Raw genomic sequence first — 27,231 nt, forward strand, 5'->3', positions numbered from 1 at the left:
AATCAGAGTATATTTGCTTATAAAACGTAATTGTCTAATTCAATTATTTTTTATTTCTCCACGTGGTGAATACACAGGTCACAACATGTTTACATGAACGTTTTGGAGTTGTATTTGGAGTGTATTTCGTGACTGTATACAGTGTAAGGGAACGTCAGGCTCCGGATCTCCCCCACTTCCAGTGATGAAGCTAAGCTACGCTAACGGAGCGACTGTTCCCAAAGCTAAATGCACGCACAGAGACAAAAAAGGTATGTATCTTCTTGTCTAACTCCAGGGAAGATGTTAAATAAGCTAATTTCCCAAAATGTTGGAGTTTTCCTTTAATCCATTGGCATTTCGTCCCTATACACGCTACAATAAAAAATTCAAATGCATATGATCGGTATATAATGTTCCATCATGAATGCATGAAAGTGGGGCGGGGGTCGTTCCTGGATGGATAATGAATGGAAATAGCGAATAAAATAAATAATGATCAAATAACGAGTATACTCGTTGTTGGTGTCCAACGATTGGCGGCCAATAACGAGTATACTCGTCGTTGACAGTGAATGAGTTATGGTAGATAAAAAACACTCTTTTCTTTTAACACTTTCAGTGCCAGCAGGGGGCGCACGATTTAGTGCTTGAATGCCCACCATCCACTTCAATGTTAGCGTTAATAACGCCTAATCTATGTTTTAAATTATGGCTATGTGTCTAATCTTCCCGTCGCTTATCAATGACTCGTTTTCCAGTCAACATTGTCGAAGCGGATTGTTTTTTTATCGGTTCATTTCCGTTTTATAGCATTTTGAAAAGCCCTCGTTTTCAAGGAAAATAAAAAGATTCCATGATAAACGCCCTGTACTGGAATATTCTAGAACGTTGTCATTTTTCGGCCTATTTATGAATAGTTTTCAAATAAACGCTAGATTATCGATAGTATATGTATGCATATTATGCACACATGCACGCTATATAGGCGATCTGAAAAATCGATTCTCTGATTTCCTCAAAGCCATCGCCCACACACACACACACATAGGGCGAACGCTGAGATCTCAGCAAATACAACTCCGATTATCCCAATACTTGTAAAATAGATTCCTTACCAAAAAGATGATTCCAATTCCTGATCGCCATTCCAAAAATCGATCGCTTTTATTGATCCAACGCTACATACTGTAAACACATAATTATTCCACTCTGTTCTGATGGTCCACAATGAATCCGATCGGCTCGGGTTACATGCCTGAGAAGTAAAATGTGGATTCCGGGGAGCTCCAGTAGCTCACCACGTACCGCAAGTGCTATTTCAGCGCCGTGGACAACCGTGCTCGTCACGGATCTGGGGCTGAGCGCGTTCGAATCCCGGACGGCAGCCGTGCCTTTCCCAGAGTGTCTTCCCCCCCATCTGAACCCTTTCAGCCTGCTTCTGTCGGTCGAACTTGACCAAGTATGAATGCGATGAAAAAAGCGATAAACGCTAAAAAGAACCAGCCGACTGGTCAAAGTAAAAAAAAAAAAAAAGTGTGGATTCCGGATTTTTCTTTTCTAATCCATTTTCATTGAGTCCATTCCAAAAGGGTGCATTACCATCTGGGAGACGATAGGGGGCGGTTTTTTCACATCTGAGCTCCTGATGGGGCTGGTTTACCAACGGGTGACTCGGTTGATGAAATATGAATTCAGATCGCTAATAAAAAAATAACACGCTAATTGTCGTGGTGGGCATTCAGGGGGCGGCTGATAACACGTGTTATCACGTGGTGGACACTGAAAGTGTTAAATGCGATACATTTTTGATTAATCGCGACTTAACTATGGACAATCATGCAATTAATCAGATTAAATATTTTATCGATTGACAGCACTAATATATATTTGCGAGTGTGTATAAATATATATTTGTGCGTGTCTGTGTGTGTGTATATATGTGTGAGTGTGTGTGTTTGTCTCTGACCTGAGATGGAGGAGGTCCTGCTGAGTGGCTGGGAGGAGCTTAGAGAAGACTCTGGAACATTGGTGGGGGAGATTCCTCTAGAGGCTGGGGGTGTGGTCAAACCACACTGGGAGGAGGGGCTCCAGGTGACATCACCCTCAACACTCTGACACTGAGACACACATAGGTGTTTTACCAACTCCTAATACAGACTAAGCCAAACTGACTTTGGCTATACAAGTCAACATTTGTGCTTTTCTGTCCCAGCAGGCACTTCGATCAAGTCTCGTCTTTATCTCATCATGTTAAGACTATTAACCTTGTTAGCATCTCATTATATTAATCTTTAACACTTTCCGTGCCAGCAGGGGGAGCCAAAAACAGCGCTTGAGTGCCAGCGCTGTAGTCAATGGGAGGGCGATCACATTTGCAAACGCATAAACTATATCTTAAATTATCGCTATCAATGACTTGTTTGCAGTCAACATTGTCGAAACGGATCTTTATTTTATTAAATTTTTTTATATAAATCGATTCATTTACGTTTTATACCATTTTGAAAAACGCTCGTTTTTTGAAACTTCCAGAAAAAAAATGATTCTGCGCTTTACTGGAATACACAAAACACGTCGTCACTTTTCAGCCTATTTATGAATCGTTTTCAAATAAACGCTAGATTATCGATAGTATATGTGTACTTATAAATTAAATTGATTCTTATTTCCTGATCAGCACACACACACACACACACACACATATGGGACACGCTGAGATATAGGTGAAAAGAGCTCGGATTATCCCAAGACTGGTCAAATGATTCCTTACCTCAGATCAGATGTTCTCCAAAAAGAAGATTCCAATTCCTGATCGCCATTCCAAATATCGATCGCGTTTATTGATCCAACGCTGGGTACTGGAAATACCAATTGCACGCTGTTCTGAGGGTCGGCGAAGACTGCAATCGGCTCGGATTACATGCCTGACAAGTAAAATGTGGATTCCGGACTTTCTCTTCCCCATGCGTTTTCATTCAATCCAATCCAAAGGGTGCATTACCATCCGGCAGACGATAGGGGGCGGTATTTTCCCTGTTCAAACTCAGACAGAGTCCCAGTGGTAACGTGAGGCTAGATTGTTGAAAAATTTATGGAAATCGATAAAAAAAAATAACGATTAAATAACGAGATTTCTCGTTCCTGGCACTCAACGCATGGCATGAACTAACGAGATTTCTCGTGGCTGGCACTCAAAGTGTTAAGCTTCTCATGTTAGCATTTCATCATGTTAAGACTGTTAGCATCTCATCATATTAGCCTGTTAGCATCTCATCATATTAGCCAGTTAGCATCTCATCATATTAGCCAGTTAGCATCTCATCATATTAGCATCCGATTGTATTAGCCTGTATTAGCCTGTTTGTATCTCATCATAATTAGCCTGTTGAAATCTCCTCGTATTAGCCTGTTAGCGTCTCCTCATATTAGCATCTCATATTAGCCGGTTAGCATCTCATCATATTAGCCGGTTAGCATCTCATCAGCGGTACAGCCAGCAATACCTTTATATAGGAGCAGTTGTTTCCAGTTTGCTGATGCAAAGACAAAGGAGGTGGAGGATGGCTCATGGACAGAGGAGGTGGAGGATGGCTCGTGGACAGAGGAGTGGAGCAACTTCCTGTCACACAGAACACACAGACAGACCGCTAACCAACATCCTTGTGGACATACAGTAAGTGGAGCTACATAACAGGTGATTTTACATGCACAGCAGATATCATGATATACATCATTGTATAAAATGTGTGTGTGACTGACCGCTGCTGCTGACCAGCTCTGTGCAGGGACTGGCGGTGAGGTGGGGGAAAGGGAGGGAGGCACTCGAGGAGAGGAGAGGAGGTCTGGGGGAGGAGGGGAGGGGAGGGGTGGGGGAGGAGACGGGGTCGGGCAGGGAGGAGTAGCCTTCTTCACACGAAGAATCTTTGGGGTCCAGAGACACTTTGGCACATTCTATTACTATGTCATGTATCTCATAACACTTCCACCTGCAGGACAGACACACGCAGACATTATACTGTAAGTGTAGTACAGTATACATTATACGTGTACTACAGTACAGAAAATATATGTGTACTGCAGTACAAACATTAAGATACTGACCTGGATGGGTCCAGTTCATAGTCCTGTGTCCCGGTAACTAGTTCTGGATGAACCCGGACATGCTCCAACATAGGCTAGAGAGAGAGAGAGAGAGCGAGAGAAAGCGAGAGCGAGAGAAAGCGAGAGCGAGAGCGAGAGAGAGAGAGAGAGAGAGAGAAAGAGAAAGAGGGAGAGAAAAAGAATGAGGGAGAGGGAGGGAGGGAGGGAGAGTTAGGCCATGTCCAGACGAAACCGATTTTCTGAAACCGGCTCCCAGAGTGGGCAAATCTGAAGACGCTCCCCTTGCGTCGCCGTCTTTACAAGCGATACAAGTCTTTTCCTGAACCGATTACGCGATAGCCCACCTCTCCCTTAACCCGCATGTGCAAACTCAGACGTTGTCCAGACAAACGATTTTGATCTTTTCCGTTTCGTTTATTTAAAAAAAGGTTTCCGTAAAAACGAAAACGTCTCAAGATAATAAGTGCATGCCAAAATGTACAAAATAAATGTCTTTCCTGTTTTTCGCTCTTTTATTTTGAAAACCGACCGGACGTGTTGTCGATCGTTGTTTTCGATAACTTGTGTGTCCGGTTCTGTGCTTTTGTTTTGAGCCGACGCTAGTTTTCAATGGGGATAGGAGACACACACACACCACAGCGCGAGTGTTGCTTCACAGGCAGCCGGTGATGAGGAGGAGGAAGAGCTGTGGATTTTAATCGGCAGGAGAGAGAGAGAGCTCAAAGCCGTATATAATATAATAGCCCGGTGGTGCGGTCGGAGGCAGCTCAAACTACCTGTGTTGTAATAAATTAATTGATGTTTAACTTGTCCGTGTGTGTCCAGTCCTTTCGACTAGCAAACGTTGTCTGTATCTAACGTTACCTCAGGATACCACTGTAATTGTAGCAAACGTTGTCTGTATTTAACGTTTACCTCAATTGGTTAGCTATTTTGCTAATGTTGTTAGCATTGAATAGCATCAACGCTAGCTGGCTACAGCTCAACACTATGCCATAAATTATGGAGGCTTTTTAATCGTCAAGGTAAGAGAGCAGGGGAGGAAATTAGGCCACTTTACTCGCCAATTGCGAGTATTTTTTACGTTTGGCGAGTAATTCATGAAGAGCACTCGCCAGTCTGGCGAGTACTAGTAATTACAAAACAAAACAAAAAAATCATTCTGCAATCTGCTGATTCGCTCACTGGCACAAACCGAACTCTGACTCCCCCCTTGATTCCTCCCATTTGCGCCACATAATAATCAGACCATAACCAATGAACATCATCGTTGTACAGATGCGCTCTAAGCTCCTCCAATGAACACTCGTTTTCTAGAAGATGCCGCCCATCTAGGGGAAGTGGACAGATCACTGCGTGCGGCCCTACAGACTCCTGTCACCGGCTTGACAACGTAGACAAACTTACAAAAACACATGAGTGGATGAAAATAATTGCATGTAGAGTCGTCGCTTTCGGATATCAGTGCGGTCTGACATGGGGGCGAACAACAGCACGCGACGCGTCTCCTTCGAGTCGGATGAGAATGACAATTCAACCAGCATTAGCCGGCTAGCTACCTAGCATGTAACAAGCTACCATAACGCGCATTCAACATAGTGGACGACTATACTGAGCGGCTTTGCTTAAATGCAGCCGAGTGACATTTTATTATTACCGGGTTTCCCAGCATATCACCACTCGCCCATATGCCCTTCACAACGGTGATGTTGTCATACTTGGCATTCAGAACACACCTGCTGAACCCCTAGCGTTGTCGATTCGGTTCCAATGTATTGTCATCTTACAGCACAAGTACAGTACAACCAGAATACATTTGGCATACAACCAGAGTGCAAATGTAACAAGTCAAGTTCAAGTTGTTTTATTTAGCTATTACATTACAGTGAAATGCTTGGTTCTTTCACTGCCCAACCCAGTATTGATTGATTGATTGAAAACTTTATTAACAGATTGCAGAATGGGTACAATACAGTACAGCTCAATACACACAATTGTTAAGGGGATGCAGACCAGAGAAGGACTTTAGTCTTGTTTACATCAGGGTCCCCCATTTCAGTCCTGTTTGCTTAATGCCTTGTCCACTTCCTCCACACTCCAATATGTTATGATGAATTGAAAATGGGGGACCCTGATGTAAACAAGACGAAAGTCTTTCTCTGGTCTGCATCCCCTTAACAATTGTATGTATTGAACTGTACTGTATTGTACCCATTCTGCAATCTGTTAATAAACTTTTCAATCAATCCCTTCAACCCTGCTCCTGTCAAACCTGCTCTTTCCATTCCCTCCATCATGTCCCCCCTTTCTGATGAATATTTCCTGCACTTAAGAGTCAGACACACATTCCTAGTAGTTGAGCTGTGATGAATGAAAACTTTATTTAACAGATTGCAGAATGGGTACAGTACAGTACGGCTCAATACATGCAATTGTTAAGGGGATGCAGACCAGAGAAAGACTTTCGTCTTGTTTACATCAGGGTCCCCCATTTTCAATTCATTTTCAATTCATCATTCAGTATAACCTAGACCAGCCCAACCCAGCATCTTTCACTGCCCAGTTCAGCCCAACCCAGTCCAGAATAGTTCCCTCTTTCATGTTAATATGTGATTTAATGATGTAATATTTTGAAGAGTAGAGACAGTGTGATTAATTTACTATGATTGAAAATCAATTTAGACGAAGACGTACAAAGAAGTAATTATCACAATTAGCGATTTTTTTTGTCTGGTAAAAAATCTATTTGGCTGGTAAAAAAAATCAGATACCCGCCAGTTGGCTGGTAAGCCAAAAAGTTAGTTTCCTCCCCTGTAAGAGAGGATTTGTCATGATCAACTGAAGGGGTATGCTATGGAACAGTATGCTTGGCTACTACTCGGGTTTTCAGCTGTAAAAGCCCGATCAAGCTCTGTAACACTGTTAACACTTTGAGTGCCAACAACGAGAAACTCGTTTTTTTTAAATCGTTATTTCTTTTATTAGCGATTTCCATACATTTTTCATCAATCTAGCCTCACGTTACCACTGGGACTCTCTCTGAGCTCGAACAGGGAAAATACCGCCCCTATCGTCTCCCGGATGGGAATGCACCCTTTGGATTGGACTGAATGAAAACACATGGGGAAAAGAAAATCCGGAATCCACATTTTACTTGTCAGCAGGGACCGAAACTAGAGAGCGCCACCCGCCATTTGCACTCAGTTTTTACGTTTGGCGCCTCCCACTGAGAGGTCTGACCGCCGTGTGGCGGGCAATCAAATAGTCATGTGAAAACCGAAAATCATGATCCAATTCTTTAGCGGAGTTCTCACTCGCTGTCTCAGCACAGACATGCAGCGCACCGCGCGCTGCTGCTCCCCACCTGTTTCTGTATGCCTGCATGTAAACAGAGGCTATTGCCTCAGAGTCACCGTGACGTTATGTCTAGTCAGTGTGGGACCTTCGTGAGATAACGTTAGCTACCGTTACAAAATGACCCAGTCAACTATTCACTTAGTTTAATACATGAGGCATTGTGTAACGTTATCCAGCCGGCTAGCTACTGATAGCTCCAGACATCAACAAATCCTCCAGCAATAGTCCAGTGCATAATACCTCCGTTGGCTAGGTAGCTCACTAGTCACTACGAAATGTCGCAGTAAACTAAATAGTTCACTGAGGCGTTGTCCCAACGCCATCCAGCAGTAGCTACAGATAGCTCCTGGCATCAATGTCCTACAACAACAACATGCGTATTCGAGCCCCTGGCTTACATCGCATGAGGGCTGCTGAATAGGGTACAGGTGCAGCGCAGGAGAATCCTTTCATGCTGAATGTAGAGTTTAGCGCCGGAGAATCCTTGCTGGAGCTGGAGGCCACTCAAGTATACACACAGACAGTGGAGCTGTTTGCAGACAGCGAGGTGGCGATGTCTCGCAGATAACACAATCGCAAGTATGATTATATAATATATATATTTTATTAAAAATAAAAATTATATAAAATAATAATACAAATTTTTTTTATCAAAAAAAAGTTGGCAGGTAAGAAATATGCTTGGCGGGTAGATTCTTCCCATCTACCCGCCACTGGCCGGTGAGTCAAAAAGTAAATTTCGCTCCCTGCTTGTCAGGCATGTAATCCGAGCCGATTGCAGTCATCCACGACCCTCAGAACAGCGGGGAATGTGTTTCAAGCACCCAGCGTTGGATCAATAAACGTGATCGATATTTGGAATGGCGATCAGGAATTGGAATAATCTTTTTGGAGAACATCTGATCTGAGGTAAGGAATCTATTTTACCAGTCTTGGGATAATCAGAGCTTTTTTCACAGATATATCAACGTGTCTGTGTGTGTGTGCGTGTATGACGTTAGCGCTGATCAGGAAATAAGATAAATCAGCCCGCTTCTCTAGCATGCATAAGTACTATACTATCAATAATCTAGCGTTTATTTGAAAACGATTCATAAATAGACCAAAAAAATTAAATTTTTTTGTGTATTCCAGTAAAGGGCGATTCCTGCAGAATCACTTTTCTTTTCTGGACATTTCGAAAAACGAGCGTTTTTCTAAATGGTATAAAACGGAAATGTACAGATAAAAAAATATCCGTTTCGACAATGTTGACTGCAAGCAACGGGCGTATTAGACACATAGCCATAATTTAAGATATAGTTTATGCGTTCCCCGCTCATTGAATAGAGCGCTGGCACTCAAGCGCTAAATCCTGCACCCCCTGCTGGCACTCAAGCTGTTATGGGAGATGTCAATCTGTTGTCGACGGTGGTTGTGATGTTGGCTGAGAGTCTGCGCATGCGGGGTAAGGGAGAGGTGGGACAATGCGTCATTGGTTCAGGAGAAGCCGTGTATCGCTTGTAAATATGGTGACGCAATGGGGGGGCGTCTCCAGGCATCTCCAGAGTTGCGCACTCTGGAGGGTGGTATCAAAAAGTACCGTCTTCAGGCGGTCAGGTGGCGTAGCGGAGATTGCATTCGTCACCAACGCCGGAGACGCTGGATTCGCCTGTTCGAATCCAGCTCCCGGCGTGTCACCAGCTTGGCTGGCCGTTCACACTAATACAATTGGCAGTATTAGAGGGTGGGAAAGCTGGCGGGGTGGGTCCGGGTCGTTGTAAAAAAAACGACTCCTACAGTTCGGTCGGGGCGCCTGCTCAGCGCGGATAGGATCTAAGGGGGGTAGTGTGATCCTTCCACACGTTACACCCTCTCAGTGAGAGTCCGCGCTGCCAGGTGAAAAGAAGCGGTTGATTGGCTAGACGTGTGTCGGAGGAAGCATGTGATACCCCCCACAGTCGGTGGGGGGTAAGTGCGCAGCGACCAGGAAGGGGATTGGGAATTGGCATAACGACTAACATTGGGATGGGAGAAAATCGGAAGAAAAATGAGGGGGAAAAAGATCAACAAAAAATAAATAAAAAAAAGTACAGTCTTCAGGCTGCCAGAACTCAGTTCCGTCTGGCAGAACGATGCAAACGACCAAAATCGTCTTAGTCTGGACATGGCTTTAGCAAACATCACAACAACAATGGCATCGTACAGAGTAGTTGTGTTCGTGTTACAGAAGCTATTGAGCTTGATCTGGCTTTTACAGCTAAATGTACTGCACCTGTCGACAACAGATTGACATCTCCCTTAATCCGCATGCGCAAACCCAGCCAACAAAAAATAAACATGATACATATATGTCTTATATGTCCAGATATGTCCTAGAAGTGTTTATTAAACACCGGGAGGCTACTGTGATGAAATACACGACACTAGCTAGAGATTAGTGTCACATAGCGGGCCTTTTCCTGAAAACCCAAGTAGTACCCGCAAAAAGTAGTACCCGCAAAAAGCTAAAACAAAAGGCTGGCTGTCACAAAAGTCACATCTAGAGACCTCAAAACCTACTCTAGCGAGGCCATTAACCTAGACCTGGAGTCTGGACTGGTCAGAAGAGCTCAGTGGTACACTGGTTGAAGAAACATGGCTTGGTTTCAAAACCAAATTCTCAACAGTACTAAATGACATGGGCCCCCTAAGAACCACCAGGGTAAAAAATCACGGTGAGCCGTGGATGAAATATTGACCGCTATGAAAACCAGAGACAAAAAATGCTCTGAGTTTCGTAAAAGTCAGTCAAAGCTTACTAAAAGCTCGAGTTTCATAAAAGTCAGTCAAAGCTTACCAAAAGCTCGAGCAGTGAACTCCAAGCCCACGTGACTGAACTCAAACTGAAAAGATAAGAAATTACGTAAACGCCATGATCAAAACTGCAAAAAAGAATTTCATCAATGACAAAAGTGAGGAAAACTAAAATAAACCCAGTGAACTTTGGAAATTACTCTAATCAACTACAGTAGGCTGCAGTGAAAAACTTAAAACCAGATTTTCAAACATAAACATAAAGACAGATAACACGCTCATCACAGACAAGCTGGATGTGGCCAATTACTTAAAAATGTTCTTCACACTCAGGGCATTTTGGGGTAGAACACATCCTAGCCTACTACAATAACCTAGGGGTCCGCAAAGATTTAACTAGAAATGGTAACAACAGCTGAGGTACACAAAAAAACTGAGCGCCTTCAAACCTAACAAGGCCACTGGCCATGACAATATCCCCTCCAAATTCCTCAGAGACTCAGCAGCCGCCATCACCCCAGTCATCACACACATAATAAACCTCTCCATAAAACAGGGACACATACCCAAATACTTCAAAATTGCGAGAGTCTTTAATCTACCTTTTAATCTACCTACCTCAGTCGTAAAAGAAAAATCCAAACTTCAAATAACTACACTTTCGACCGTTTTCGGCTCGTCATTGCCCCGACTGCTTTGTTGTTGAATCAAGTAAAATCCTAGGTAAGCGTATATTGTGCGTGTGAATGTTTAAACATTTTTAAAATAAATAATGTATGTAATCCTCTCTTTCTCCGATTCTCTGTTTTCTCCCCGTCCCAATTTAGTTGTTGTGCCAATTCCCCCCCTCCCCTACCTGGTTGTTGTGCGCATGTTCTCCTACTGGTCAGTACAAGGGAACCCTGAAGTCATCCGCACACTTCCTCCGACACACGCGGTGACAGCCAGTGACTATTTTTTCACCTTGCAGCGAGGACTCTCATTGGTGAAGTGTAACGCGTGAGAGGTCACGCTGCCTTCATCAAGTCCTGCCTCCGCTGAGCAAGCGCCCAGACCTGACCTGTAGGCGTCGCTGTCCACAACACCAGATTCCCACCCATGACTTGCCCTCCCCCTAACCCAGCCAAATGGGTTAGTATAGCGATCAGCCCAAGCCTCAAGCAATGCTGACTCCGGGAGTCAAGACCGCAGCCTCTTGCATTGGTGATGAGCGCAATCTCCGCTACCTGACCGCCTTGTGTGTGTGAATGTTGACATGAAAAGAAAAAAGGTAAAACAATTTTTTTAAAGAAGTATAAAAAAAAACACGATTCGATACTCTGTAGTACCGACGTGTTTCGGTAAGTACCTTTAAAAGTACCGAATTCGGTACCCATCCCTAATGCCAGCTGTAGCCAGCCAGCTAGCGTTGATGCTATTCAATGCTATCAACATTAGCTAAATAGTTAACCAACTAAATACAATAGACAGTGGTATCCTGAGGTAACGTTAAATACAGACAACTTTTGCTACAATAAGACAGTGGTACCCTGAGGTAACGTTAAATACAGACAACGTTTGCTAGTCGAAAGGACTGGACACAGGGACAAGTTAAACATCAATCAATTAATTTAATAGCTTGAGCTGCGCGCACCATATTATATACGGCTTTGACACGTTCTCTCTCTCCTGCCGTTTTTACGGAAAACTTTTTTTTAAATGAAAACGATATGAAAACGAAAAATATCTAAATCGTTTTCGTCTGGACATGGCCTTAGTTTGACTGTGTATTCTCAACTGCAAGCCACAGTAGGATAATGAGCTTGTTACATGTGCTTGGTGTGCAGCTTGCAGCCAGCTGTTCATGTAGCCACGCTAAGCTAGTTACATAAACAGCGGTGACCAGCTGTATTGGCTCAGAGGACAGAGAGGCAGCTTAATGTCACCACTAAAGATATCAGTATCAGAAAGGGTGAGAAACAAAGCTTAGGCCGACCAAAGACAAGCTAATACAAGTCTGGTGTTTCAAACAGAAGAGGTTTAAACCCTTCTGTCAATACATGCAAGTGACAACATGTACCGACCAACAAAGGCTAAGCACAACTTTTCTTTTTCCACCAAAGAGGAAGAGCGTGGAACACCTAAAACAATTAGAAGAATGCATCCTTATTATAGCCCTCTAAAACACGTTTTTTATTCTATCTAGCTCAAAGTAAGCTAAAAACGGACCTCTTCACCTTAACCTTTTAATGCACTCTGCACTTTATGCACTGCTTTTATTCTGTCAATGTTATGCTCATGTTATGTCTGTCTATTCCATGTCCATTTATGTTTATTGCTGCTGTGAAGCACTTTGGGCTTAAATTCCTGTATGAAAGGTGCTACACAAAGTTTATTATTATTATTGACATCACTGGGATTGCAGATGGATTATATTGATCTGCATGTTTGCATCAAGTAAGATCTCAGTTTTCCATTGTGAACGCTGGTAGACCAGAATGATGACTGGACCCTGTGCACTGCCCGTCTGAAGCTGCCCGTCTGAAGCTGCCCGTCTGAAGCGGCCCGTCTGAAGCTGAAGCTGCCCGTCTGAAGCGGCCCGTCTGAAGCTGAAGCAGCCCGTCTGAAGCTGCCTGTCTGAAGCTGCCCGTCTGAAGCGGCCCGTCTGAAGCTGAACCTGCCCGTCTGAAGCTGAAGCTGCCCGTCTGAAGCTGAAGCTGCCCGTCTGAAGCTGAAGCTGCCCGTCTGAAGCGGCCCGTCTGAAGCTGAAGCTGCCCGTCTGAAGCGGCCCGTCTGAAGCTGAAGCAGCCCGTCTGAAGCTGCCTGTCTGAAGCTGCCCGTCTGAAGCGGCCCGTCTGAAGCTGAACCTGCCTGTCTGAAGCTGAAGCTGCCCGTCTGAAGCTGCCTGTCTGAAGCTGAAGCTGCCTGTCTGAAGCTGCCCGTCTGAAGCTGCCCGTCTGAAGCTGCCCGTCTGAAGCTGAAGCTGCCCGTCTGAAGCGGCCCGTCTGAAGCTGAACCTGCCTGTCTGAAGCTGCCTGTCTGAAGCTGCCCGTCTGAAACTGCCCGTCTGAAGCTGCCCGTCTGAAGCTGAAGCTGCCCGTCTGAAGCTGAAGCTGCCCATCTGAAGCTGCCCGTCTGAAGCTGAAGCTGCCCGTCTGAAGCTGAAGCTGCCCGTCTGAAGCTGAACCTGCCTGTCTGAAGCTGCCCGTCTGAAGCTGCCCGTCTGAAGCTGCCCGTCTGAAGCTGAAGCTGCCCGTCTGAAGCTGAACCTGCCTGTCTGAAGCTGCCCGTCTGAAGCTGCCCGTCTGAAGCTGCCCGTCTGAAGCTGCCCGTCTGAAGCTGCCCGTCTGAAGCTGCCCGTCTGAAGCTGAAGCTGCCCGTCTGAAGCTGAAGCTGCCCATCTGAAGCTGCCCGTCTGAAGCTGAAGCTGCCCGTCTGAAGCTGAAGCTGCCCGTCTGAAGCTAAAGCTGCCCGTCTGAAGCTGAACCTGCCTGTCTGAAGCTGCCCGTCTGAAGCTGCCCGTCTGAAGCTGCCCGTCTGAAGCTGCCCGTCTGAAGCTGAACCTGCCCGTCTGAAGCTGCCCGTCTGAAGCTGCCCATCTGAAGCGGCCCATCTGAAGCGGCCCATCTGAAGCTGCCCATCTGAAGCTGCCCGTCTGAAGCGGCCCGTCTGAAGCGGCCCGTCTGAAGCTGCCCGCCTGAAGCTGAAGCTGCCCGTCTGAAGCTGAAGCTGAAGCTGACCGTCTGAAGCGGCCCGTCTGAAGCTGAAGCGGCGCGTCTGAAGATGAAGCGGCCCGTCTGAAGCTGCCCGTCTGAAGCTGAAGCTGCCCGTCTGAAGCTGCCCGTCTGAAGCGGCCCGTCTGAAGCGGCCCGTCTGAAGCTGAAGCTGACCATCTGAAGCGGCCCGTCTGAAGCTGAAGCTGCCGTCTGAAGCTGACCGTCTGAAGCTGAAGCTGACCGTCTGAAGCTGAAGCTGACCGTCTGAAGATGAAGCTGACCGTCTGAAGATGAAGCTGCCCGTCTGAAGCTGACCGTCTGAAGCGGCCCGTCTGAAGCTGAAGCTGACCGTCTGAAGCTGAAGCTGACCGCTGAAGCTGACCGTCTGAAGCTGAAGCTGCCCGTCTGAAGCTGCCTGTCTGAAGCTGAAGCTGCCCGTCTGAAGCTGCCCGTCTGAAGCTGAAGCTGACCGTCTGAAGCTGAAGCTGACCGTCTGAAGCTGAAGCGGCCCGTCTGAAGATGAAGCGGCCTGTCTGAAGATGAAGCGGCCTGTCTGAAGATGAAGCGGCCTGTCTGAAGCTGAAGCGGCCCGTCTGAAGCTGAAGCGGCCCGTCTGAAGATGAAGCGGCCCGTCTGAAGATGAAGCGGCCTGTCTGAAGCTGAAGCGGCCTGTCTGAAGCTGAAGCGGCCTGTCTGAAGATGAAGCGGCCCGTCTGAAGATGAAGCGGCCTGTCTGAAGATGAAGCGGCCTGTCTGAAGCGGCCTGTCTGAAGATGAAGCGGCCTGTCTGAAGATGAAGCGGCCTGTCTGAAGCTGAAGCGGCCTGTCTGAAGATGAAGCGGCCTGTCTGAAGATGAAGCGGCCTGTCTGAAGATGAAGCGGCCTGTCTGAAGATGAAGCGGCCTGTCTGAAGATGAAGCGGCCTGTCTGAAGATGAAGCGGCCTGTCTGAAGCGGCCAGGCTGCTTGGAACACGGCTGGAACCACTGGTCTGGGTCGGTCAGTCAGTCAGTCAGTCAGTCAATCAGTGGCTAGACATCGACTACACTACCGACATGCATTTCATACCACGCTACGTAAACAAAACCCTGAACCATCCCTGCAATTCAGATTTCCTCCACACTATAATGGCATCAGGTGTAGAATATTAATTCCTACTGTGTTCCATTTGATTCTATTCCTACCCTCCCTTCTAATTTACTGCTCTAATCCAGGGGTTCCCAAACTTTTCAGGCCGCGACTCCCAAATAACGGTGTCAGAAAGCCGCGACCCCCACTATTATAGAAAAAAAGAAAATGTTTAAATTTTTTTTCGTTTTTTCTTTTTTTATAAATGGAAATGTATGGTTGAAACATGCAAACGTTCAAACGCACACACACTAATAAGCATTGGAGTCTTTTAACCAGGGCCGGACTGGGGAAATCATTCAGGCCAGGAAATAGTGCAAAATATAGCCCCAGTCAGGCCACTTTTTAAGCAGGGGGTCTGGGGGTCCCCACCTGGAAATTTTTTGTTACAAAGACTTAATTTCCTGCATTCTGGTGCAGGATTTTTTTTTAATTTGTACCCTTTAAATGCCAGTGTTTGTGATGGCATCACAAATTGTTAAAAAACAGGCTAGCATATGTATGATTAGCAACAACACTGATTTTGTTGGATTTTCTGTTTTTTTGTAATGTCAGATTGAAAAAAATACAATCTTTTATTCAACTTCAGCCCTGATCATAACACCACATATTCATTTTATAATTCTAACCCTTTAAATGCCAGTGTGTGTGATGGCATATATTTGCAATATATCAAATGCAAAGTAGATTTTTCTGGGGGAGATTATTACAGGCTAGCATGAGTCAATGATTAGCAACAACAGTTTTGTGTAAGGGTCCCGCCTCCACCAATCACATGCGGCTCCCTTTGTGTGTGTGTGAGAGCAAGAGAGAGAGAGAGAGAGAGAGAGAGATAGTTCTCCAACTTGTGTGAGTTGCAGTGCTCTCCTGGTTGTTCCCCACCTAGGTTATCTAACTATTGCGCTGCTGCAACTAGAAACACTGGCCTGGCCTGCTTCTAAGTTCAGTGGCCTGACTGCATAAAAAAAAAATATATATATATATATATATTTTTTTTAATCATCTGGCGACCCCCACTTTGGGAACCCCTGCTCTAATCCACTGTTGTAATCTAGTGCTCTAATATGTTCTCCTTCAGCTTCTCCTTCATGCACCGTTTATCCAACTGTACTTTATTTGACTAATGTACCCCGACCAGCTGCTAGGTGATTTGACTGTAATGTACCGGTACCTCGACCAGCTGCTGAAGGTGATTTAACTGCAACACACCTTGACCAGCTGCTGGAAGGTGTCCAGGTTCTCCTTCATGCTGTAGTGAGAGCGCAGGTAGGAGATGAAGTTACAGGGGTACATGCCGTACAGACGGTGGAACAGAGAGTACACGCTGGCGTGGAGATGAACCAGATACACTCCATGTACCTGACCTGAGGGGGGGAGAGAGAGAGAGTTAGTTTGACTGCGTGTTCTCAACTGCAAGCCACAGTAGGATAGTGATCTTGTTACAGGTGCTTGGTGTGCAGCTTGCAGCCAGCTGTTCATGTAGCCACGCTAAGATAGTCATAAACAGCGGTGACCAGCTGTATTGGCTCAGAGGACAGAGAGGCAGCTTAATGTCACCACTAAAGATATCAGTATCAGAAGGGGTGAGAAATAGATGATACAAAGCCTAGGCCGACCAAAAACAAGATAACACACGTCTGGTGTTTCAAACAGATGAGGTTTAAGCCCTTCTGTCAATACATGTGAGTGACAACATGTACTGACCAACAAAGGCTAAGCACAACTTTTCTTTTTCGACCAAAGAGGAAGAGCGTGGAACACCGAACACGATTAAAAGAAGAATGCGTCCTTATTGTAGTCCTCTAAAACAAGTACAATGTGTTATTCCATCTAGCTCAAAGTAAGCTAAAAACGTACCTCTTTAATATATATATGAGAGAGAGAGAGAGAGAGAGAGAGAGAGAACTCATTAACCATGGCGGTGCAGATTCTATTTTCATTCTACATTCCTTGATTTAATTGTGAATAATTTACACAAATCCTTGGCTTATTCTTCAGGCATTACTGCTTTACTGAATGCACTAATAATAATAAATTAAATTTGTACCGCAGTTTATATTTGTGAAAATCTCAGTGATACAGGAGATAAAGATAAAAAGTTAAATGAATAAAAACAATTCAAATGAATAAAACAACAATGAAATGGAACATATATATATATATTTTTTTATATATATACCGGTATATAATAATAATAATAATAATAATAATAATAATAATAATAATAATAATAATAATAATAATAATAATAATAATAATAATAATAATAATAATAATAATAATAATAATAATAATAATAATAAAAATGAATAGAAGTAAAAGTAAAAAAAATTATTCAGGCAAATGCCTTGTTAAAAATAAATGTTTTAGGCCCCCTTTAAAAACCTCAACGGACTGTGGCGCTCTGAGATGGTCGGGAGGGCATTCCACAGCCGAGGAGCAGCTGAGCAAAAGGCCCGGTCACCCATGATGCAGAGGTGTGTCCTGTGTATGGGTTGGAGTGTGTGAGTGTCCAGAGCGGAGGGAGCGGGTGGATTGACTCCATCGTGGATTTTAGGAGAACATAGCAGGGGACACACACCACTGAGGATAAACGGGGCTACCGTGGACAGGGTGAGCAGCTTCAAGTACCTGGGGGTCCACATCTCAGAGGATCTGACATGGACAACACACATAGACTCGGTCGTAAAGAAGGCGAAGCAGCGCCTCTACCACCTGAGACAGTTAAGGAAGTTCAGAGTATCAGGGAAGATATTCCAGTCCTTCTACTCCGGAGCTGTAGAGAGCATCTTGACTGGAAACATCACTGCCTGGTATGGAAACAGCAGGGCACAGGACAAGAAGGCCCTACAGAGAGTGGTGCGCTCAGCTGAGCGTACTACGGGTATTGCACTACCACCCCTGCAGGTCTTATATAACAAGAGGTGCAAATCGTGAACAAGCGACTCCTACAAGTCGGTTGGTGCGCCTGCGCAGTAGAATCAGGAAGTGTCGGGGGCAGCGTGAGCCTCCCACGCGTTACTCCTCGACACTTAGAGATCGAGCTGCGCAGGTGAGAAGATGCGACTGCTGTTACCTCAAGTACCGGAGGGGACTTGTGCTATGTATGACTTAGTCCACATTGCAGCCGGCTTGTGGGAGGCAAGAAACAGCGTTCGTGACAGGGGAGGGTTGAATTGGATGATACGAAATTGGGATGGGAGAAAAATATAGAAAATGGGAGAAAAAGTGGATAAAAAAAAAACAGAGGTGCAAATCCAGAGCCTGCAGAATAATGAAAGACCCTCACCACCCCAACAACAGCCTGTTCAAGCTGCTGCGGTCAGGCAAACGCCTGCAAACACCAGCAACTAGGACAGAGAGACTTCGGCTCAGCTTCTTCCCCCAGGCCATCAGAGTCTTGAACACTGAACTCTCCACACACAAGCACACATGAGCACACACACAACACACACTGTATACGCTCACACACTAGCAGTCACTTTAGCATGAACACACACACACATGCTGCACACGCTCACACTCATGGTCACTTTACACAATGAAAGGTCACTTTAAAAACAAGAACGGGAGTGGTTCTTGTATAGTAAAGAGATGGATAGCAAGCTAGCATAAGGACACATAGTATAACTGTAGATTGTATAGTATAGCATTGTATAGTAGTGTACATAAGACCCAGTGCCTCATCCGTAGCTAACAGTGTATTGCACTATCGCAGGACCTAAGGAAGAAAGCCGAAGGCTGGACCAGCACTAATATCGCAGGACCTAGCATGTCTTACCATGCTTTTTGTAAACTTCATGTATTGTACATATACCCGTTATGTCTTATTCTTATTACTTGTATTATTGCACAAATGTCTTATTCTCATCCTATTGGATTCTTATTATTGTATTATTGTACAATCATTGCAGGCAAGACCCCCCGCATTTCACTGTATGCTTGTATGCCGTGACAAATAAAACTCTTGACTTGACGTCGGGGGAGCAATGAGTTCCTTTAGATAGGAGGGGGCGTTGCTGTGGATGCACTGATGGGTGAGGAGGGAGACCTTGTATTCAATCCTGGAGGAGACAGGGAGCCAGTGTAGGGAATAGAGTATGGGTGTGATGTAGGGCTGACTTAAATACTTCGAAGCTTCGTTCGATGGGCATGGGATTCGAATATGAAAATAAAATTTGATTATTAACACTTTAAGTGCCGAAAACGTGTTTAGGCGTCTTTCCTAGCCATGCTAAAGTTGCCGAGGACGCCCTAACTCGTCTTTAATATCAATATTTCAAAAATCTGTGATCGAAATCATATTTTTCCTCCGCAGCCCTGAGACACAGTGCTGGCCTCCTCTCAACCCTCCAGCGGTTCAAGAGCGCCATCTGGTGGCCGATCGGCAGAAGCGCCAAACAGGAAGTCATGTGGATGAAGTGCTGATCACCCATATTACTTCTGGCCACTCTCTATAGCTCCCGCGACTCCATCTTGAAACACTCGATAATAGATCGCTCGCCCTAACTCAATAAACAACTTTATTTGGACGTATATACTATTATACAACCTGGAAATGGACCGGGTATTTCGACATCCCATAATGGAAAACTGTCTACCCTACGCTGATCGCCCAATGGCCCGCGGAGACTGGGGTGAGTTTTAGCGTGTAGTATTACCGTGTTCGACACTAACTGCTATGATGAACATTTGACCCACATTAGATGAATGGTATAACGTTGCCCACGGAATTATAAACGATCCCCCGCCCATCCAGTCATCATCAGATGATCCGTAGAAACTTCTAGAAGCACGTCCATTTGACATTTTTCATCTGGCACCGATCGCTACCAAACTGTATTTGATCATCAATATAATGCATTTGGGGCTATAAATCACGTTCTGGAGAAAGCTGCAGAAAGAGATGAAAACATACTTATACTTTAGAGAAGAGAGTCGATCCAGGCACTCAAAAAGATGTAAAATCCAGAGGGAAGATGGTTAAAAGGCCTTTATTAAAGGTGGCTAAGTCATTTAAAATCTAATCAACATGTTTCGACCATAGCGGTCTTCATCAGGATTAGCACTCTAATCCTGATGAAGACCGCTATGGTCGAAACATGTTGATTATATTTTAAATGACTTAGCCACCTTTAATAAAGGCCTTTTAACCATCTTCCCTCTGGATTTTACATCTTTTTGAGTGCCTGGATCGACTCACTTCTCTGAACTCTGCATTCCCGGTGATCCAAGAGCACTTTAACCTATATTGAACTGAGCTAACCAAGTTCTCCCTTTTGAGCACCTGGTTGTTTTTTCTCCTGTTTTTCTCATACTTATACTTTAGATCATATTTTAGTATGAATATGTGAATGAAAAAGTTTAACGTTCATACACCCTGAACAATACATATAGGACATTGAATGGGCCCTAATAATGGCAATCTAGCAATAGAATTTAAAAAGTTATAGCCCTGCAAAGAAGGGGAACTTCTCCATAGACAAATAGAGCTGGCAAGGGATGGTATATCATGAATTTAACCTTCGGCAGTTAAAGTGTTAAAAAAAAAAAAAAAGTTTGTTGCAAAATCAACTCTGCCTCTCTTTGTTAGGTCGCTTTCACACAGGGGCTGTTTGGTCCGGACTATCGGACCAGAATTCGATAGTCCGGTTTTTGGGGTTTGTGTGAATGCGCGTCGAACTCGGTCCGCGGACCAAACACACGAACTCTGGTCCGACCAAAAACATAGGTCTCGGTTCGCTTCATCGGACCAAACGCGGACCAAATATAGTAAGTGCTTATTTAGGGCTGGGCGATATAACGATAACGATAAATATCGCGATATATTTTAATAATCGATATCGAATATAGAAATTAAAAAAAATCGAAAAATAGTTTTTTTTTTTTTTTGACCTGCAACAGGGCAGTTTTAAAACCAGAGACAGTGGACAGACTTGTCTTTCTTGCCTGCAACTTAAAGTAATGGCTTTGCTTGTCCAAATGACAATACTGACCAAATTGAGATTTATTTTTCTCTTGTCCATTTATTTTGTTTGCTTTCTAATTTAAAATACAGTTTGAAACCGTCTGTACACAGTAGGCTATGTGTGCTAGCAGAACTAGACTCCAGTCACGAGTCACATGTTCGGTGGTTTGTCCACCAAAAAAGCGCCAAAAGATCGAAAATAAACTAGCAGAGCCAGAACTGTTCAACTCCCCTGGAGCCACAGCCAGCAGAGAAGCCGGTTTACTTTCGCTTTTAAACCAGCTGCAGCCTGAGAACTGGAGTGTGAGGGGATGTAACACTAAAGATGGCGGCAATGACAAAGAATTGCTGCAAAATAAACATACATCTGTTGTTAAAAAAAAAAAAAAAAAAAAAAAAAAATATATACTTATAACAATTCGATAATTATCGATGTCGAGAAATATAACATTATCATATCGTTATCGCGATATGATTTTTTTTCCATATCGCCCAGCCCTATGCTTATTATTACCACTGCTTGCAGCATTCACTGCAAAACAAGCACACTGCATCTATCTCTCTATCTATATATCTATATATCTAACTGTGCATCTTGGGAAGGAGGAAGAAAAAACGCAGCTTATTATATTATTACCGGGGCGCACGGCATTCACTGCAAAACAAGCACACTGTACACATATGAGCAGAAGACCAAATAAAACAGCTACTTGTGGGCACTCATAAAAACAATGTGGTGTACAAGTTGTTTAGCAAGAGGATGGTGGTAATGGGTCAATGCCACGTCAAAACTCGCCTCCGCTGATCTGGAGGGCTCGCAGTCCACACACAGACACACACACGGGCTCGCAGCCACACACACATTTCCACTGTCCAATAGACGAGCGCCCTTTTCGACCGCGTGACATTGTTCAGAAAGTTCGGTGCGCCTGACAGATTGCTATGTGAACGCAGGCGAACCAAATGAAGAATGCAACAATGTTGCAACTTCACCACCAGAACCGCACCGAGTCCACCAAAACTATATGTGAAAGCGACCTTAATTACAATAAGCAATGCTGTTTGTTATTTAAGATGAGGTCGGACTCGGCACTGACAGATTTGTGTTCATTGTGCTGCTTTTATAAAGCCTCAAATGACGGCTTACAATATTTCATGAAAGCAAAGTGTTTCGTTTGTCTAAGATTTAAAAAGGTTTAAACTTTACAGCACTGACAAAGTTGAACAAGGTGCTGTACAAGTCCCACAACATTAAAATAAAAAATAAAATAAAAATAAAAAGTAGATTTTATTTTATTTCGAAACTTCTAATTAACCCTTTATCTGCCGGAGATTATTCTCATTTTAATCCCTTCTCTGCCAGTACTGTAAGTCTATGGAGATGTTCCCCTTCTTTGCAGGGCTATAACTTTTTTAATTGTATTGCTAAATTGACATTACTATGGCCCATTCAACATCAAGTATCTATCGTTTAGGATGTAGCAACGTTCTACTTTTTCATTCACACATTCATACTAAAATACGGTCTAAAGTATAAATATGTTTTTATAGTTTTCTGCAGCATTCCATAGAACGTGGGTTATAGCCATAAATACATATTAGATCATCAAATATAGTTAGATACCGATTGACGCCAGATTAAAATGTTCAACTGTACGTAATCCTAGACGTTATGATTTATCATCTGCTGGTGCCCGGAGTGGGGGGGGGGGGGGGGGGGGGGGTGTTTATAAGTCAGTGGCCGACGTTAAATCATTTATGTAGTATGGGTGATATATAGATCAGAGCAGTTTGTATGGATAATAATAATCAAACACGCTGAAACTCACCGCAGCTTCCTCGTAGAGATGGGGGATGCTACTGGAGCAAAAAGATCGTTATTATGGGATGCCGATCTTGTTGGTCCAGTTCCAGATTGTATAATACTAATATACGTCCAATCATGTTGTTTATCGAGTTATGGCAACGGATCCATGTCCAGTGTGTCGAGATGGAGTCCGAAACGTACGAAATATGGGTGAGCACCACTTCCGGCTGCTCACTTCCGGTTTTGGCAACTCGCCAAAGCAGTAGCTTTTCCGCATCTGGCAGGGTGAGTGTGGGACGGAGTCTGGCTATGTTTCTTTTTTTTTTGATAAATTTTTTTTATTATTACTCACATGAAACAAGACAACACATTAATCACAATACACAGAACTTTACAGGAAAATAACAAAAACAATAATAATACAGAATATAACAATTTATAAATTATAAAGACAAAAAGAAAAGAAAACAGAGTTCAACCTTTTTAAATTTTAAATTCAAAATTCCAGGGGTACTATCTAATAGATGACCAAATAGCGAAGAACTATCTAAATAGCTGCCCCCCAATAAAATCCCTAGTTAAATTCAAGACATCACAAAAGACAAGACAGACAAGACATTTCCTCCTCCCCCTCCCACGAGACCGCCGGACTCCCCCGAACAAGCACCCCAACCCCGCTCAGCCGTACACGGCGGTCCTAACCTTCTCAGCTGCTGCGAACCATAGGTCAATCCCAGCCTGCCCCACCCCAATCACCCGCGCCGTGGATATCTCAAGATAAATCACATCCAACAGTGTTAGGGGCCAGTTAATCACTGTGAGCTTCTCAGGCTCCTTCCATCTTATTGCTATTAGCTTCTTCGCCGCTGTGACGCCCGCTAGGACAACCCTTTTCAGTTGTACGGACGCGGGTAGTGTTGTTATATCGTTCAGGAGTAGCGTAACAGCTGTGAATGGGATAGTTAAGCCACACAGATCTGAAAGTTTGTCCGTTATTGACCTCCAGAAGCGGGCCACTGGTGAGCAATCCCAATACATATGCATATAAGTGCCAGTGGCCTTTTGAGAGCACAAAGTGCACCGAGAGTCGGTTATCAGTCCCATAGCAAATAGCTTCCTAGGTGTAAGATAGGTCCTATGAATATAATTAAAATTAATTTGCTGGTGATTGGGGTTGCGGGAAGACAATGCCACATTTGCCCAAACATCATCCCAGTCAAACTCGGGGTCCAACTCCGGGATATCCACACGCCAGATTGTATCCAATGATAAATTTGTATACGTGGATTGAATTAAGAGCATATAAAAGTCTGAGACAAACCCTCTGGAGGTCGTCCTGTCCACTATGAGCCTGAGGAAGGGGTGTGGTTGCAAAGCTTGAGCCCACGGCACGCCATGCGCCCCCTCAGCGCTGACCTTAGTTGAAGGTAAAGAAAGAAGGACTCGCCGGGAAGATCATAAAATTCTCTTAAGTCCTGAAACGCACGGAGGCCGTTCTTATCATAAATATCCTCCAGAGTATGAACCTCCCTCCTTTGCCATTGAGGAATATTAACCGGCTTGTGCCCAACAAGTAATTGCTGGTTATTAAAAATTGGAGAGTCCAGGTGCCACGGGCATTTAACCCCACACGACTTCTGTACATTACGCCACGTCTGGATCACGTGAGTTATGATCGGTCCATACCTCAGTCGGCATTTCGAAATAGGGACAGTGGAGTACACCACATCCTGCAATCTTAGCGGTGAGACCGCCGCCACTTCTAAGGAGCGCCAAGATACAGCATCTACAGGGTCTAGCCAGCACATCAGAGGTCTCAGTGAAAAGGACCAGAAATAAAGCTTAAAATCAGGGATTGCAAGGCCCCCATCTTGTTTCCTACATTGAGTAGTAGCTCTTTTGATTCTCGGGCGTTTGTTATTCCAGATAAACTTAGATACCATCGATTGTACCTTGCGCCAGTGGTCTATTGGAGGGGGCAGGGGGAGCATTGAGCTAACAAAATGTATCCTAGGCAGGACGTTCATTTTGATTATGGAAGCTCGGGCTTGTAAGGAGTTAGGAAGGGACGACCATCTGTCTAGATCCTGGTGTATTTTATCATAAGTACCCGTGAAGTTGAACTTAGTAGTTTGACTCAGCGTGGGGAATATCTCTATACCTAAGTATTTAAAATGTTCCACTATGGGGATATCAGCTGGTAGTCGCACCGCTTTGGCCAGCTCATTGAGAGGTAGGCAGGCTGATTTGTTCCAGTTAATCTTAAAGCCTGACAATTTACCAAAGTCGTCGATTATTCCCAATAATTTTGTGGCCGACCGGGAAGGGTCATCCATAAAAATCAGTAGGTCATCCGCATAGAGAGCAATTTTGTGTGGTGTATTATTGATCATTATGGGGACGATGTCCTCCGATTGCCTAATAAATTGGGCCAATGGTTCGAGGGAAAGCGCGAATAGTCCTGGGCTCAGAGGACAACCCTGTCTAGAAGATCTGGAGACTGGGAAAAGTGTGGAACAGTTTTTGCCTGTCAGTATCATTGCCGACGGCGAGGCATACAGGACTTTAATCATATGAATAAAATTCTTTCCAAGACCCATGACCTCAAGTACCTTCCACAGGTATGACCATTCTAGTCTGTCAAACGCCTTCATGGCATCCAAAGACAGAACAGTGGACGGAGCTGTATTGTCTTTACCGTTATCGACTACATGCAACAGCCTCCTAAGATTATCTGCAGCCAGGCGCCCCGGGATAAAACCAGTTTGATCGCAGTGTACCAATACCGTCATAAATCTCTGCAGGCGGCGGGCCAGCACCTTGGCAAACACTTTTAAATCGGCCCAGAGAAGACTCAAGGGCCTATAGCTACCACAATCATTGGGATCTTTGTCCTTCTTGAGAAGTAAAGAAATCAACGCCATGTTGACATCTCTTGAGAACTCCCCTTGTTCGATAGCGTAATTGATCATATCGAGCATCAATGGACCCAGTTGGTCCCAGAAAGCTAAATACACCTCGGGTGGAATACCATCCCAGCCTGGTGCCTTACCCCTCTGCATTTCAGCAATCGTCTCCCTTAGTTCCATAAGAGTGATCGGTTTCCCCAGTTCCTTAGCCTCTTCCTCAGAAATGTGGGGTATCTCAAGCCCGCCAATGAACGATTCAAATTTAGAGTCGTCGAGATTAACCTCTGAGCTATATAACTGAGTAAAACTCTTTAAAAGTGTCGTTGATCTTTTTCGAATCAGTAGTGACAGTACCCTGTCGCGTCTTGATCGAGGGGATATCTGAGAAATTATCATTCGAGCGTATTTTCATTGCTAATAGATGGCTAGGCCTGGAGCCGTGAAAGTAGTAATTTTGCCTTGTCCTATGTATCAAGAACTCAGACTGTTGTTTAAGTATGGAGTTTATTTCTTTCTTGACTATCTTACGTTGTAAGTTTAGTCGTTCACTAAAGTTAGTTTGCAAAGATGCGTATAGGTCTGCATATAATGTTTCCAGTCCTTCTAGTTTTTTTGACCGGGATTTACGCAAATTGGAGGCGAAAAGTGTGACATGACCCCTGATAAATCCTTTCAATGCGTTCCATAGGACCCTGGGGTCATCGACCGTGCCAACATTGATCTGCAAGAATTCAGCTAGTTTACTCCTGAACTCAGAACAGAAATCATCGTTCTTTAATAAGGTTGAGTTAAAACACCACCTGGGAGCTCTCGTGGAGAGCCTGCCAAAGGTTGCCACAAGGAAAATCCCCTTGTGGTCAGAGAGCCAGGGGAACCAATGAGACGTCGAAACTATCAAACATATTAGGGGACGCGAATGCATAGTCTATTCGAGAGAAGGTTTTGTGTCTGGCTGACAGGTGAGAGTAATCCTTGAGGGTGGGATTGGATAAGCGCCATAGGTCTGCGAGCCCCGTGTCCTGGGCCCACATCCTGAGGGCCTTAGAGGACCGTTTTTGGTCGCTTGTTTCAGAGGACCCGGACCTATCCATCTCCGCATCCCAGCACGCATTAAAATCGCCACCCACAATGAGAGCGTATCCAGTAAGTTCCAACATATTCTTCGTGATTGTATTATAGAACGCTGAATCAAATGTGTTAGGGGCATACAATGCTATTATTGCCATCTTCCTATGAGAGAACTCAACTTTTGCTATAGTAATCCTTCCCTCCGTGTCCGACCACACATCCAGGACTTTGATATCAAGGTTACGTCTTGTAACTATGACGACTCCTTTCGTCTTATCATCGGCTGAGGATGAGGAGATAACGTGATATTGTCGATTTGCTAGCCTTGACACATCACCCACCAATAAATGCGTCTCACTAAGGAGAGCAATGTCAATATTTCTTCTCTTCAATAACCAAAGGACACTGGCACGCTTGTGTGGGGCATTAAGACCCCCTGCGT

At 44.5% G+C, this 27,231-nt stretch overlaps 1 protein-coding gene across 3 annotated transcripts in view; it reads right to left on the bottom strand.

The window, feature by feature from the left end:
• The window catches only part of tsc1a (TSC complex subunit 1a), a 155,655-nt gene that overhangs the window by 95,099 nt on the left and 33,325 nt on the right, over positions 1-27,231 (bottom strand). For all 3 annotated transcript variants that reach the window (XM_084307339.1, XM_084307340.1, XM_084307338.1), the window contains exons 7-11: positions 16,247-16,401; positions 4,084-4,157; positions 3,742-3,968; positions 3,486-3,601; positions 1,949-2,099 (exon numbers count right to left, since the gene is read on the bottom strand). In XM_084307339.1, coding sequence (XP_084163465.1) covers positions 1,949-2,099; positions 3,486-3,601; positions 3,742-3,968; positions 4,084-4,157; positions 16,247-16,401 — 723 coding nt within the window. The remainder of the gene's footprint in view (positions 1-1,948; positions 2,100-3,485; positions 3,602-3,741; positions 3,969-4,083; positions 4,158-16,246; positions 16,402-27,231) is intronic.

The sequence above is a fragment of the Notolepis coatsorum genome (assembly GCF_963971535.1).
Source record: "Notolepis coatsorum genome assembly, chromosome: 2".
In the NCBI taxonomy this organism is placed as follows: Eukaryota; Metazoa; Chordata; class Actinopteri; order Aulopiformes; family Paralepididae; genus Notolepis; species Notolepis coatsorum.